Genomic DNA, 14,893 nt, shown 5'->3' on the forward strand with positions numbered 1-14,893 from the left:
ATTTGAGAGATAAAAAGTGAGTGTTGCATAGGGATCGGCGGTAAAAAAACTCGGAAAGCCAAGAAGCGCGTCTGTCTGTCTGTCTCTATAGGCTGGTTGTGACACCAGAGTGTTAGAGTTTGTCTTGCTCATACTAGCATGACAGCAGAATAAAGACAGGGTAAAGAATCCATCCTAACCCTGTCAGTCATATAACTAAAGGTTCTGCTTTATAGCACCAGCTAATACTCCTGCTTGGTTTTCTGGGTCACACGAGCAAACCAGTGACTCTTCACGTCCTTTGCAGGAAGAGAGTCAGCTCTGAGCCCTGTCAAGTTCACAGCCGTTTGGACCAAAATCAAAGAACAAAAATCAGCGAATGCACATCATCTTAGCAAAGCATAAGGCATTGTTTGTTGTCGAGCACCAGAGATTTGTGCTACAGCAGCCGGCGCCGGCCAGTGTGCTCAGGGGGTTAAAAAACGGCGGATGAGGTTTGTGCAGATTTTATGTGACGTGAGGATGAACCGTTGACTGTATAAGAGAACTGGACCGAGCGGGTGATGTCACCCATAATCCATTGTGTGGGGTCATGGGTTTTATGTGTTAATGGAGGGTGGGTTGGGTTTTATTGTGTTTCACATAAGTCAAGTCCTTCCAGGATGTCGTGATGTTGCAGCTGCAACTATTAGTGTAAATTTAAGCAAACCAGAGATTTGTCGCTCACCCTAAAACGCTACATTTTCATTGGAACTTTAACCAAATTCCCGGACGCAGCTTCACGACTTTGCCTTAAAAGACCTTTAATTCATTATGTTGAGAAAAAAAAATCTAAATTGTGACTTTAAAACTGTGAATCGAATTGTCATAAATAGTGACTGAATTGTTAAATCCCTACTTTTAAATGTAAAGTACTTCGGGTTGCGCAAGGTATGAGCAGCGCTTTTTTATGAATAAATTTCATTGATTTAACAAAAAATGACAAATTTCTGGTTCCAAGCAAATTAAGTCAATTCAGTCGCCATGTTGGAGCCAGACCACATCAGTGAGCAGCGATTGGTCTGAGTCGGTCTGAATCAACATTTCCATTGCAATGACTTAAACCAATCAGCAGAGGGCTTGTTGGAAGGCCACGCCCCTAACGCTAAAAGCCGACTTGGTAGAGTCGGTAGCTGTGTCCGAATTTCTTTGCTACTCACTATATAATGCATTCACCATTTTGTAGTGCTGTCTGAATCCACAATTCCAAAATCGAGTGCCCTAGAAATTTCCCAGAAGTCTTTGTGAAAAACTAGCATGCATCTGTGCTCACTACATTTGCGAATATAGACCACAATGCATTGCAGTGAAACACTTTTTGCAAATAAAATGTATATTAAATGTATATTTATAATAAAGAATGAATGTTCTGATCATCAAAACACAGTGGAGTCGTAAATAGACCTCGTGAAATGTTCGTATTGACTTAATTTTCAGTTCATGAAATCTGTGACGTCATATCCGGCGTTTAGCAAAACGTAGCTAGCATGGTGTCTGATTTTCTTTTATGAAATCCAGGGTATTAGACAGTCCTGCAATATATAATTTTTAGTAGTAAGGGCTTTGGGCGGGGATTCCGACATAGCCTGTCAATCAAATTTTTGAAGGGGGGGGGGGCGCTCCAGGAAGTACATACTTTTATTGAGGCCTCTGATTGGTCCATTTATAGCTTGAATAAGTTTGAAAATAAAATAAAATGAAAAGAAATTTGGGTTTCTTGGAGCCAGCAGGTACTTGCTGTTTGGAACACAAGGGGGGAGGGGTCACTCAGTCCAGTTCTCATATACTGTCAACGTGATAAACGTGTAACTCTGACAAACGTATTTATCTTGCAGTGGTAAAAACTGTGACTGATGAGCTTTAAGCTGTCATTAGGAAAAGGACAAACATGGCTCTTTTGAGTTTAAAGGCTTTCATCCAAAAATACTTTTTTGAGCTTCAAGACTGTAGAGGTGCTGTTGTCCCATTATTCAAGCTGCAGCAGCTCCAGATTCAGTTTTCCTTAAATTAAGCAGCCGAGGCACTTGACAGATGAAGAGGAACCCCCCAGCCTGCATGCAGGGATGATGTCACCACCACATCCTCCAGGAGAAAGTCGTAGGAACTGAAGAGTGATTTCAAACAATGCTTGGCTTCATCTGGGATAACATGGATGTTATGGAGGAAGGAACTGCCGGTCTGTCCATCAGAAGGTCATAAAGCCAGTGCTGCCCTCTTCAGGCGGCGTTCATCCAGTGCAGCTTAGAAGAGCAAAAGATCTCCGTCTGATCGGACTGGTGTTAAAGGAAGCCGAATCGCTGGTGATGATGATAATGGCAACGCGGCGCCCCATCGATGAGGACGGGCTGGGTGCTTTCCTTCAGTCTGGCTGAAGAAGATTTGAAGCTCCTAACGAAGGAGCCACGGCAACAGCGGTGAAAAGGACAGAAACGGCAGAAAGTCTGGTCTTTTTAACTCTTGGATCCTTTACGGTTTGGGTTACCTGCACCCAAATCAAGGCGGCTGCATTTCTGGGCTATAAAACGATCCGGTCAGTAAAGAGTTCTCGAGTGTTCGCGTCCTTTGTGCTTTGACGGCATCACAAGGTGGACTCTAAGGACGAGTCCAGGATGTCCTCCTGGTGGCTGTTGCTGTTGGAGTCGCTGTCGTAGCTCTGCGGGCTGGACGACGTAGCAGCTTCTTTCAGACGCATCAGCATGCTCATCTGGAGAGAGACGAGTTTACGTCAGCGTGGGACACCAGTGGAACGGGGCAGCCCGAGCTGCTGCTGCTCACCAGCGGGTCTGCGTCGCTGTCGCTCTGGGCGGGCTCCTTCCGCATTCCTTCCCTCGGGGCGGAGTAACCGTCAAACCCGACGTCCTCTGGGCGGAGCTTCAGGAGTGGGGGCCAGTCACCGGGAGGGGGAGTGGTCGACCACGGGCAGCTCTCGATCACCCAGGCTGCAGGGTCCTCCCATGGTGCCCTGCGGCCGTACAGCTGCAGAGACAGACAAATGAAGCCGCTAGAGGTGTCTGCCGATAAGAATCGCACTCGGCACGATACGTATCACGATACTTCCTCAGACAGTACAAGAGACAATATTTTACTTTTTTATGTATCTTATAAAATCTACTGCCAAACATCCATTTAAAAGAACATATGGAAATGACTCACTTGCCTAAACTAACATGCTAATTTTATGTTTTAAGACTGAATTTTCCAGCTAAAAAGAAAAAAAATGTTAAAAAAAAGAGTGTGTTTGTCACCTGCAGCCCCTCACGGACAGCCTCCAGCATGTACGGGATGATGGAATAATTCCAGAGATCAGTGAACCAAACCCTGGACCCCTCCACATCCATGGGGCATGACAGGAAGAGGCGGGGCCCTGTGGAAGACAAAGACAACCCGTGATGTCGTTCCATCCTGAGCCGGATCCCCTCAGAGGCTTTTGAAGTCCCTCTCCCATCATCTTTGATTTATTCTCAGGGCATTCTCCGTCGTTTTTAGCCAAAATCCAAACACTTATAGGACAAAGTTTCTGCAGAGCGGCAGGAGTTCATTAGAAATTCACCTCTGAGGTGTGACTGGGACTGTTGCATGGCCTGTACTGGCCTGTATTAGGGATTTTTAAGCAATTTTACTACTTTTTTTTTCAGAAATTTAGGTCAACTTCAGCACTCTTTCAAAGTTCTTTTAAGAAAATTTCCAGTCTCTTAGCAAATTTAACATTTTACAAATCACTTTTGCATTTTCAGTAAATCCCTTCAGCAATTAAAGTAAATTGTGTCACCATTTTCAGCAAAAAGCTTCAGCATCTTCAGCGAATACTTTCAGCTAAAAGCATTCACACTAGTATTATCACAGGTAATGAAACTTTTCTAGCTTGCTTCATATTTGTCCTCCATCACAAGAAAAAAAAACACAAGAACGTGTTCGAAACGCCATGTTCACTGAGCTCTCTTTACCGATGGTGACATCCGAGGAGCTGTGAGTCTCCAGGAAGCGGTTGAGGTGTTGCCACACGCGCGGAATCCAGTCGATGATCTTCACCAGCTCCACGTTGCGCGACCTGCTCCCAATCTCCGTCTCGATTAGTCTCCTCCTCAGGAAGCGACCCAGGAACCCTTTCACCGGCTCCACGTGGTTGGCGCACAGCACCCACCTGCTCAGAGAGAAGATCGATCAGCAGCATGAAAACAAAATCCTCACAAGAAAAGCTTCCTGGAGTGGGAGGAGCCAGATTACCTGAAGTTGTGATGAAGCTGCAGGTTGGGGGAAGAGGACGTGGCTTGGCTCATAGTGCCAATAATGTAAGGGCTAAAGTAAGAGGGAAAAATGCACAGTCATCATAAAATGTACTTGTACAGATTTTGCTCTCGTCATCCGTTGATGCTTCATCATTCGTCATTGACGGCGTGGGAACTGACCAGCGTTGGTGGTTGCAGTTGAACAGGCCGTTAAAGATCTCGCCCAGTGAGCCGACGTGATGCAAGTTATCCAGGATGACCACTAGAGGGCAGTCTGCTTCTGGAGCACTGCTGCACTGCTCTGCCAAAGCTGCCAGATACTGATGCAGCTCCTGAACCCCGAAGAGACAGAACATCACTTAAAATGGAAACTCTGCAATTTATTGATCCTACTTTTATTTGATCACTGTATGACGTTTTAGCTTGTTTCTACCCCAGGAATGCTATGCTCATTTATTTTTTGTTAATTTTTATTTTAATATATGCTGTTTGTATAGATGTACAATGTGTATTAATGGGTTTTTTGCACAGTTTTTTGTACTTAAACTGATGTTTACAATAAAGTTAAATAAAAAAAAGAGAGAAGGAGGAAAAAAATGTGATGAATAATTGTAATAATATTTTAAATGAATGACTTTTAAAACCTTAAAAAAAGAAATTGTGAACAAATATGCAAACACTCTAATAAATGTAGGGGTTTTCTTAACAATAAAAACACAATGCCAAAGAGATCAAAAATAATTTAAAATTTAAACTCTGCAATTTATTGATCCTACTTTTATTTACTCACTGTATAATGTTTTTGTTTGTTTCGACCCCAGGCATTTTATGCAGTTTTATTGTATTTATTTATTTATTTTCCCTTATTTATACTTTTTGTATAGATGTACAATGTATATTAATGGATATTTTGCAGTTTTTTTGTTTGTTAAAAAAAGAGATGGAGGGAACAAAAAGTGATGCAAAGGTCAGAAATACGGATTATTGTAATAATATTTTAAATAAATCACTTATGAAAACCTTTAAAAAAAGAAATTGGGAACAAATATTCTAATAAATTTAGAGCCTTATTAAAAAAAAAAACAGAATCCCAAAGAGAGGGAAAATGTTTTACTCGTTTTACTCACAAAATTGTTCTCTAAAATCTTTCAGACTGTCTTTGCAAAACTGTTGCTGGGATCTTGAAAGTTCTACAGAAATTGTCCTAAAACATTTCCGCTCTATGAATGATCGACAACCTGCTTGAGTAGATAACGACGAGGCGTGTTGGTGTACCTTGCTGGACTTGTGGTCCACGTTGAAAGTGACCACAGCATTTGGGGTCACAGGTCGGCCCTCCAGCAGCAGCAGATGCCGTGACAGCTGATTGGCCAAGTACGTCTTCCCCGTGCCGCTCGGGCCGGACAGAATGACCCGCCTGTGCTCCTTCAGCAGGGAGACGTAGCGCTGCAGCACCGGCTTGGGGATGAGCGTCTCAAACACCAGAGAGTCCACACTCTCACTGCTCGCACCTGGAAAAGAACCCAACTTTTATTTATGATAAAAAGAGAACAACGTTATGGTGACAGAACCAGTGGACCATGACAGCTTCCACAGGACTTTCCTGAAAGCTCTGCTACCTTTCAGCTGGATGTTGATGGAGTTGTCTCCCACCAGGTATCCACACGGCAGCAGCTCCGGCGTGCTGGTGGTGCTGGGCCTGCTGGGCCGGTGGACTTCCCCGATGTTGTAACCCTGAATGCTGTCAGTGCTGAGGCCGAGCTGGCTCACCGGGTCCACGTGGGAGATGTACTCCTGTGGGGAAAGCTGAGCGTCAGACCGCTTCCTGAAGACCATCCCAGATCTTGTAGCATGAAAAAACGTTTGCTGACAGAAACTGAAACTCAATTTAATACATAGTCAGACTGTTTTTACATATTCTGTTTTTTTCCTCTCTTAAGACACAATTGTTGTGTTATTTGAGTGATTTTTAGCCTTTTTTTTGTCTCCCCCAAGCTCTGTTTTTAATGTTTTTACCTCTGGATTAAATTTACTATTTATTTATTTAATATCAACAAAACTGATAAAAATATACAAAGATTTAGATAGAAAGAAATAGTGTTTGTCAATTTAAACTTAGGTTTTTGTCAACCTTCTGGTTAAGTTCAGCAGTAACATAAACAACTTAAAAATCATTGTTGTTTTGGATAATTTAACTACAAAACCTGAGAATTTTCTGCACAGTTTTTCCATCCTCAACGTTCTGTATCACTTTATGTTCTAAGCATTACATTTTGAAGAAAACCAGGTATAAAAATTTGCGCTTTCAGCTGATTCATGTTGGTTACATCATGCACGAAGCTTCGTTTCTCCGCTTCAGAATCGTTCCAAAAGAATGCAAACAATGGAGCTAAAGCTCTGGTTTTGAAGCTAATTCGTTTTTTAGAACTTATGGTCAGTGAGCAGAACTTAGTTCTCAGTTTTTGACGAGAAAAAATCTCTGGCTAGTTTTACTTTGAATACAGGAAGCTTCACCAACACTTTATTTTGAAATTGTATCTACTTCCTGTGACAGTAGCGCTGCTCTTTCAGCTTCGTTTTAGTTAATAAACTTAAAATCCAACATTATTCTGCATGTCAGCACAATATATAAACATTGTTCCAGAATAACATTTTATATATTTATAAAAATCACAGATCAGCGATCTTAGACATCCCAAATATTCGTACTTAAATTTTCAGGAGCAGATAATTCATGAAACAAAAGAGAAATCTAGAATGTTAGCTCAACATACAAACAATTATTCCGATAATCAGAACATTTAGAACATGCTAACAAGTCAACTGAACTCTTAATCTCACTTAAAATCAGTGCGGTAGTAATAGTAAATACTGATCCACATAACTACAGTGCCCTCTAGTGGTAGTTAGTGGGAAAATAACAAGCACATGTACCTTCCTTTTTTTAAAAATCCCTTTTATACCCTAAAAACACAGTAATCATTTAGTCTACCTTAAAGAGGCGCCGTACAACACCGTCCAGGACATCCCACTTGGTTTTTCCACAAACTCCGATGCAACCGATCAGAAAGCGATGAGGCTGGCTCGCCTGTAACATAGAAACACGTGTCTGTGTTTCTAACTGACGTGTGTTTGTCCGTCGTGACATTTTGAGCACGGATCCGCCCTCACCTCTCCCCACTTGCTTCCTTCATCCAGACTGACGACGACCTTCACGTGGCGACCCTCCTTCCTGGCTGCTCCCTCACCGCCGGTGTCATCCAGCAGCATGTCTGCAGACGGCGAAGCCACATTTGGTCTGCTTTAGTCATGCGCCATTAAAACAATAAACAGACTGTGTCCTCCCAGTCGTACCCAGGCTGGTGGATTCACTGGAGGTCAGGTTCAGGCTGTGCTGAGAGAGTCCTGGGCCAGGCGCTGCAGGCTGACTGTGTGTGTGAGGCGGTGGAGAGGAGGAGATGGAGACCTGGGAACCCGTCTTGCTCCCCTGATTCTCCAGCTTCAGTCGGTCATTCTCTGCTTTCAGCTTCTCAATCTCCAGCTGACAAACACAAAAAAGTCCTTTCAGATTTTTGGAAATCCTCTCAAGCACCATTCCTTGAGCCTTTCAGTTCTAAACCTGCATCTTCGGTTCATGAAAACACATCTAGGAGATCAAAGATTGATGGACATCTTCAGACCTGCATGCGGTTCATGGCTTCCCGGAGCTGGTCCAGCTGGTGTGCAGAGCTGAGAGCCTCCAGGCGGATGTCAGTCAGCTTCATCTCCTTTTCCCGGAGCTCACTCCGCAGCTGCATCACCGTCTCCGCCTCGCTGTCCAAACACTCTGAGAGGCTGCACAGACACGTCAGTTCAAAGACTGCAAATGCTCACGTTTGACGTCACAGCGCTGCAGTCAGGTACGCACAGAGAGTTGGAGTGAGTGCTCCTGAGCATGTGGGAGGTGGCCGAGGTGCCGTTGTGAGCCAGCTTGGGGGAGGACGGCAGTGACGAGTCTGTCATCTCCTCGATGTCTGAGTGAGAAGAGGCGGATTTGGGAGACTTCTTCTTGGCGAAAGCTTGTTTGAAGGAGCTCCGAAGCTGCGGAAGCAGAAAACACACAAAGGCTGGTGAATGACGGCGTTCCAAACCAAACGAAGAGCAGAGCAGGAGAGGAGGACATGCTGGGGAAGGTGGTGCAAAACGGCAGCAGCAGATCTACTAGTGAAGGAGAAAGGGGTTATGGGTGAGCTGGCATGTCCGCTAAGTACAGCTGGTTTTTCAGCTCCAACAAGTAAACAAAACGTCTGAAGAACAGAAACAAATGAGATCAAACAGTGTCGACCTTTCACTACTGTGGAAATTGTACATCAAGACTGAAATCTCAAGAACATAAAAATCATTTTTCTGACCGCAGATTTTTTTTTTTTTTTATTCAAAGACATAGGGTAAGAATTCTGTCGAGCATGCTCCATTTAGGTGTCCGTTACCACTGAAAAGAAACTTCAAGTTAGACTGGAGAGTAGAGCTGGGTTGATAAAATCGATTAATTGATTTGAATTGATTTAAACTTAACAGATCGATAATCAATTCATAAAAATATAGAGTAATTTAGCACATAGAGCTAAAATCAACTAGCTTGATGCTAACGTATAATGCTAAAGTCTACTATCTTGACGCTAACGTACAATGCTTAAGTATGCTAGCTTGATGCTAACGCATAATGTTAAAGTCCATTAGCTTGATGCTAACCCATAATGCTAAAGTCTGCTAGCTTGATGCTAACATTTAATGCTAAAGTCTGATAGCTAGATGCTAACATTTAATGCTAAAGTCCGCTAGCTTGGTGCTAATGTCTAATGGAATTTCCCATAGGACGGCTAATGCTAACACTCAGTTGATCTAAACTTACATTGCTGTCTAAATTAACATCTTTATAAACTCACCACTATAAATTTTCCAAACTCTGTCAAGCACATTTTTTTAAGTAACCATTTCTGGTCTAAAACACTGCTTTTTAGTTATATGTTCTTCTTCTTTTGGAATAAGCTGTAATGCTATAGTGCGATCGCCACCTAGTGACCAAACTGAAACGTCCTCCAGGAGAAGCAGAACAATTTTTACAATATTAATGATCTGAACATTTTTTTTGGAGCTTAAATGCTTGAGAAACCATGTAACACTGTATGATATTAACAATCTCATTATTACACTAATACATTTTACAGTATGACAGTATCAGAATAACATAAATATATTTTAAACATATAGTAGGCTTTTAATGTATTTCTAAAACAAACCAAACTAAAAATTGTAAACTAGTGTAAACTAAAAATTGAATTTAATTGAAGAATCAAAAGAATAGGAAAAAATCTGAATATGACCGGTTCAGGCTCTTGTGAAATGTTTACGGAAATTATTATTGATATCCAGCCCTACTGGAAAGGGTTCAACAGCAGCTATTAAGCTATCATCTTAGGTCTTCTATTTCGTGGACTATTCATCCTGACATCACCACTCATGTTGAGGAGAGATGATTTCAGATTGTGCATAAACTTTTCTGAAAACCAGAAGTTACTGCAGGCAACTTCTGGCCTGTATAAGGTAATAGAATTTATACCATGGTCCAGGTGAATACTCGATTCTGGTCGTCTGGATTAAAAAATTAAAATGAACCCCTTAAAAAAGGTCTGGATGGAAAGTTCTATATCAAGGTCGTTAAACATACGGCCTAGTCATGAAGAGAAAAAATATAAGGAAATTGAGAGAAAAAAATAGTTTCTAGCCCATTCCTGTGGCGAGTTGTGGTTCTTTACAGAAATGACAGCAATGAGCGATTTAACCACTAGGGGAGTAAAGAAAAAGAAATACCGGTATGACAAGAGATAACAAAATAAACATCATTTCAAGTGTCAAGTCTGGGTACGATGGAGTCTGTGTTTATTTTTTTTCTATAGCGCCCTCTTGAGTTTACTATTGGGATTGCTTGAATGTCAGATGTAAAATATTCAGGATTAACTCACTGATTGATACAGTAAATATTTGTTTATGAATAATTTTATTGTTAATTAATGAAAGAAATAGTTTGTAAAGGTGAAAACTGAAATGATGCGCATGATCTCTTAACATGAATTGAAGCGTATATATCACTTTCCTCCGCTGCAGCAGAGCGAGATCAGTGCACTGGGTATTACCATGGTAACACGCCCCACCGTGTATCAAATAGTCGGCTTTTACTGAAAAACGATTTAAACCTAAAAATAAACAAGATTAAAGTACTGACTATTGATTGAATATTTATTTCTTTGAAAGTGATCATGGGATCTCTGATGATGGACATCCCCTACATAATCTTAAAAAAAATCAGCAATCTGCACTGGAAGAGCTAGAACTCAAGGAGCTTCAACCGTCCAGAGAAAGGTCACAAATGCAATGAAATGCTGTTTTGGAATCTCACTGGAGTGAAACTCAAAACAGTAATCACAGGGGAGTCTCAACAATACAATCATTTTTTTGTTCACTTTGTTACGCTTTCTTTTTAATTTAGTCTAATTCCACCACATGCACAGTCTTGTTTAGTTGGAATTTTGAACATGCTCAACCTCTTGTAATGACAATGACATAGTTCACCTCCAAGTCTGGTTTAAACGTTTCCAACACAGATTCTGTATTTTGACGTATTTATCTTTAAAAATGGATTAAAACAAACAGACTACACAGTATATTTTGATAATCAACGGCTGCACTAACTTGATGTAAAAGGGTTTAACTATGTTGCAGTGTGAAGCCTCACAACTTAAAATTAAAAAAGGCATATTTTTTTAGATTAATAAACCCCTCATTTAATGTGAAAAGACTCAAAGCTTTTGTAGTCACTTCCTGTTTTTTTTCAACAACAATGCAGCAGTTTGAACTTAAAATAACCAAAGTAAACTCATATCGCCCTCATATATCCTGAAAAAGCACAAACCGTGCAAAAACATATCACAACCTGATGTGGAAAAAGAAACATTTTTTCCATGTTCTGAGTACGGCTGGGTTGATCAAATTGATCTGAATCGATCTAAGCTTGATAGATCAAAAATCGATCCATAGAAGTAGAGATCGATTTAACGCATAAAGCTGAAGTCTGCTAGCTTGATGCTAACATATAATGCTAAAGGCCGCTAGCTTAATGCTAACACATAATGCTAACACATAATGCTAAAGTATGCTAGCTTGATGCTAATGTGGAAATCTAAAGCCCGCTAGCTTGACACTAACATATAATGCTAAATCCCGCTAGCTTGATGGTAACATATAATGCTAAAGTCTGTTAGCTTGATGCTAACATATAGCGCTAAAGTATGCTAGCTTGATGCTAATGTATGATGCTAATGTCCACTACCTTGATGGTAACATATGTCAAAGTCTGCTAGCTTGAAACTAACGTATAATAAGATTTTCCATAAGACGGCTAATGCTAATGGTCAGCTAATCTAAACATTCATTGCTGAGTAAATGAACATCTTAATAAACTCACATGGAATTAATTTTCTAAACTCTTTCAAGGAAATATTTTTTACAGTAACCATTTTGGGCCTAAAGCAGAGTTTTTTCCTCAAAGTTTCTTCTTCTTCTGGAATAAGGTGTAATGCTATAGCGAGATCGCCACCTGCTGGCCAAACTGAAACTCCCTCCAGGAGGGACTAAACAAATGTTAGAGCTTCTCCATTTAAATAGACACTCACAGCTAAGGCTGTGAGTGTCTAATTAAAGGGGAAATCCTCCATAAATACAAGAAAATCTTCCAAATTCTGTTTTCTCCACTTTCTGAAGGAATGATTTATTATTATTTTTTTTATGTTTTTCCAGGTGGAAATGTCTTAAAGAGCCAGCTGAGGCGCTCATTTAGGGGCAGTATTCCAGAGAAGAGGGAAGGAAGGACAGGATGCGGGGAAGGAAAGAAGGAAGGACTGAGGTTAGTGACCTGCATCTGGAGCAGGGGTGAGGCTTCTTTTTGTCCAGCACCACTCTTACCTCATACACCTGCCACATGAAGCGAAGCAAAGGAAGACAGAGAGACAAAACAGCAGATGTTCACATGGGGTCGGCTGTGTTGATGGCTTACAGAGGGAGGATGACTCAAGCAAAAGCCCCCACACCGGGGGTGGTTTGACTTCCACACAGATCAATGACATATCACTGAAGCTTGAAAGGAAGGGTCTTTTACGGTCTAGCACGAAGACTCCAACACACACGGCCCCTATAGTGTGCACTTGAGCAGCGCCCGCATGCAGGAACTTCCTGTGCGGTCTCATCTACACCTACGCTGATGCGAGCGCACACATGAGGGTCCGCTATCAGTCTACAGCGAGAAGCGACATCAACTGAGGTCTGAGCAACAAAACTCCACTTCAGACGGACACAACGGGTTTGAGATACGGACAGTCTCAGGGAAGATAAGAGTAAATAAGTGTCATACGTCCTCGTCTTCAACTCTCCCTCCGGTGCACAAGAGCGCCTTTTATTAACACAAATGAGAAGTTAACAAATACTTAAAAACAAGAGTTGCCAAAACTACTACACGCTACTAATAATTGCAAGTTTTCCCATCTACAGAAAACCAAATCAATCCCTCATGAGGTCATGTGTATTCACCTTTTCCCCAGTGAAAGACGGCTAAAGAGAAGAAACCCAAACATGTAAACCCAACAGATGCAGACAAACATAGTGTAAATGCTTATTGGTTAATAAAGTTTACCCAGTTCTTCTTGTTCTTCTTCTTGTTTTTAGCATCAGCGTCCATGTTGGAGCCAACGCTGGAGTGGCTGGTTGCACTGGCGACGCTGCTGACGCTGTCGGAGGAGTGCTGCCGCCTGATGCGCAGGTCTGGCTGCTGCTGCTGCGGACTGCCATTATTACCACCTGAAGACATGCAGCGCAGAGGAAACGTGCGTTTGTCTACTTTAAAATGATCTCGAGTTACTGATAGATCCATTCATCTTCAGAACTGTTGAATCACTTTCAGGGTTGCTGGAGTTAACCCCGTTACACCCTGAACACACTCACACTAAAGCTATAGACACACTGGTCAAGTGACAGCGTTGAACCACGCACTAAACGCGAGTTATTGAATACACATCAAGCCAATGGTGTTCACACTGGACAAGCAGGGATGGGCTTCTTCTTCTCCTTCTTTGTTTACTACTGTATATCCGCCACCTACAGTTGGGAGAGTTTTGGTGTGAAATGTCAAATCTGGTGAATCTTGTTTCTTTTACAGCTCTATTCTGATATATGAGAGACTTGGTGTCATAGAATGAGCTACATGCACGACCTACTTCCACGTTCGGTACATGAACGAATAATTATTCCAATTGGGGCGGTGGACTTTTGTTGACATAGAAACTGCAGAGAATTTGGAGTTTACAGAAAGTCTTTTGGAGCTACAAGAGTCACGTTAAATTATGTTAGGCAAATTATTTGTTTGTACGTAGAGCTTGAAAACTTGTCTATCAACACATGAACTCCAGACTTTTCCAAACGTTAGCATGTACCTGTCCGGTTGCATTTGGGTGTGAGTTCAGGCGTGTTGATGACTCCGTTGATGGCGGCCTGAGCGACAGCGTTCTGCTTCTTCAAGAGTTCGATGGTCTTCCGAAGTTCGTTGAGCTCGGAGTCCTTCAGACAGAAGAAGAGAAGAAGCTAGAGCCAAAGGAAGATCTTCAGGGTGATGAGCACCTTCATCTGAGCAAAGCAGGACTTGAACCTTCTGCTCTGCAGTCAAGGTGAGACTCTTCAGCCGGAGGGTCATGTTGCCCAGACTCTGCTCGAACGCCGCCACCAGGTGAGCCTGCAAGAGGTAAACAACAGGTACTGTAAAATAAGACCCACTCCATCAAAAATTGTGTTGTTTTTGTGGCATTTTTCTGACAATGGAAGATTAAAATTCTGTTTCTGAGTTTTTATTTATTTATTTTGATCTCTTAAGCACCACAATCTCACAAACTCATTGGGTTAAAAAAATTAATTAGAATAATTAATTACAGGTCACGATTAATTAATCACACAAAAAAATAATCGTATGATCTAATGATCTCATGCAGCTCTGGAGAAGTTATGTCCAAGAAAATGACAGATTTTTAAACATTTTGACTAAAAACGCTACAATCTGAATTTAAATAATTTTACAACTTTACTATCGTAAATTTTCGAGTCTTTAAAAAAATGAACAACTTTTTTTTCATATTACAACTTTTCCTCATAAATATACAACTTTTTCCATGCAAAATTGCATTTTCTCTATGAATTTACGACTTCATTCTAGTAAAATTGCCACTAATTTTCTCACGATTTTACGGCTCCACTCCTTTAGATTTGAGTCTTTTTCTCATAAATTACAACTTTTTTCTCAAAAAACTAGTTCTTCTTTCCTCATAACTAGATAACTTTATTCTCGTAAATGTTTTTTGTGTATTTAGACTTTTTTCCAATAAGATTACATCTTTTGTGAATTCAAAGACCATTGGAAACTCTTTAAAAATAGATCCAAAGTTGATCAAATTGGGACTTTAACCTCTTTAATGGCTGGATCCAGGCATGTACTGCCTGGTTAGTGGTTTCTGCCTCAACCTTTACTGGAATTTTGGCTTCTTTGCCCTTCAGCACAGGTCGATGACTAAGCGATG

The 14,893-nt window shown here is 41.3% G+C and overlaps 1 protein-coding gene across 9 annotated transcripts in view; it reads right to left on the bottom strand.

Moving 5' to 3' along the window:
- Nucleotides 1-1,824: 1,824 nt before the first annotated feature.
- nav2a (neuron navigator 2a) overlaps nucleotides 1,825-14,893 on the bottom strand; it is a 235,859-nt gene continuing 222,790 nt past the window's right edge. For all 9 annotated transcript variants that reach the window (XM_036217057.1, XM_036217061.1, XM_024294964.2 and 6 more), the window contains 16 exons: nucleotides 13,975-14,058; nucleotides 13,763-13,886; nucleotides 12,967-13,130; nucleotides 8,152-8,324; nucleotides 7,925-8,078; nucleotides 7,599-7,785; nucleotides 7,416-7,516; nucleotides 7,237-7,332; nucleotides 5,864-6,038; nucleotides 5,520-5,755; nucleotides 4,425-4,576; nucleotides 4,243-4,314; nucleotides 3,963-4,159; nucleotides 3,264-3,382; nucleotides 2,794-2,994; nucleotides 1,825-2,722 (listed from right to left, as the gene is read on the bottom strand). In XM_036217057.1, coding sequence (XP_036072950.1) covers nucleotides 2,597-2,722; nucleotides 2,794-2,994; nucleotides 3,264-3,382; nucleotides 3,963-4,159; nucleotides 4,243-4,314; nucleotides 4,425-4,576; nucleotides 5,520-5,755; nucleotides 5,864-6,038; nucleotides 7,237-7,332; nucleotides 7,416-7,516; nucleotides 7,599-7,785; nucleotides 7,925-8,078; nucleotides 8,152-8,324; nucleotides 12,967-13,130; nucleotides 13,763-13,886; nucleotides 13,975-14,058 — 2,361 coding nt within the window. In that variant the 3' untranslated portion in view covers nucleotides 1,825-2,596. The remainder of the gene's footprint in view (nucleotides 2,723-2,793; nucleotides 2,995-3,263; nucleotides 3,383-3,962; nucleotides 4,160-4,242; nucleotides 4,315-4,424; nucleotides 4,577-5,519; nucleotides 5,756-5,863; nucleotides 6,039-7,236; nucleotides 7,333-7,415; nucleotides 7,517-7,598; nucleotides 7,786-7,924; nucleotides 8,079-8,151; nucleotides 8,325-12,966; nucleotides 13,131-13,762; nucleotides 13,887-13,974; nucleotides 14,059-14,893) is intronic.

This window comes from Oryzias melastigma, linkage group LG3 (assembly GCF_002922805.2).
Source record: "Oryzias melastigma strain HK-1 linkage group LG3, ASM292280v2, whole genome shotgun sequence".
Taxonomy (NCBI): Eukaryota; Metazoa; Chordata; class Actinopteri; order Beloniformes; family Adrianichthyidae; genus Oryzias; species Oryzias melastigma.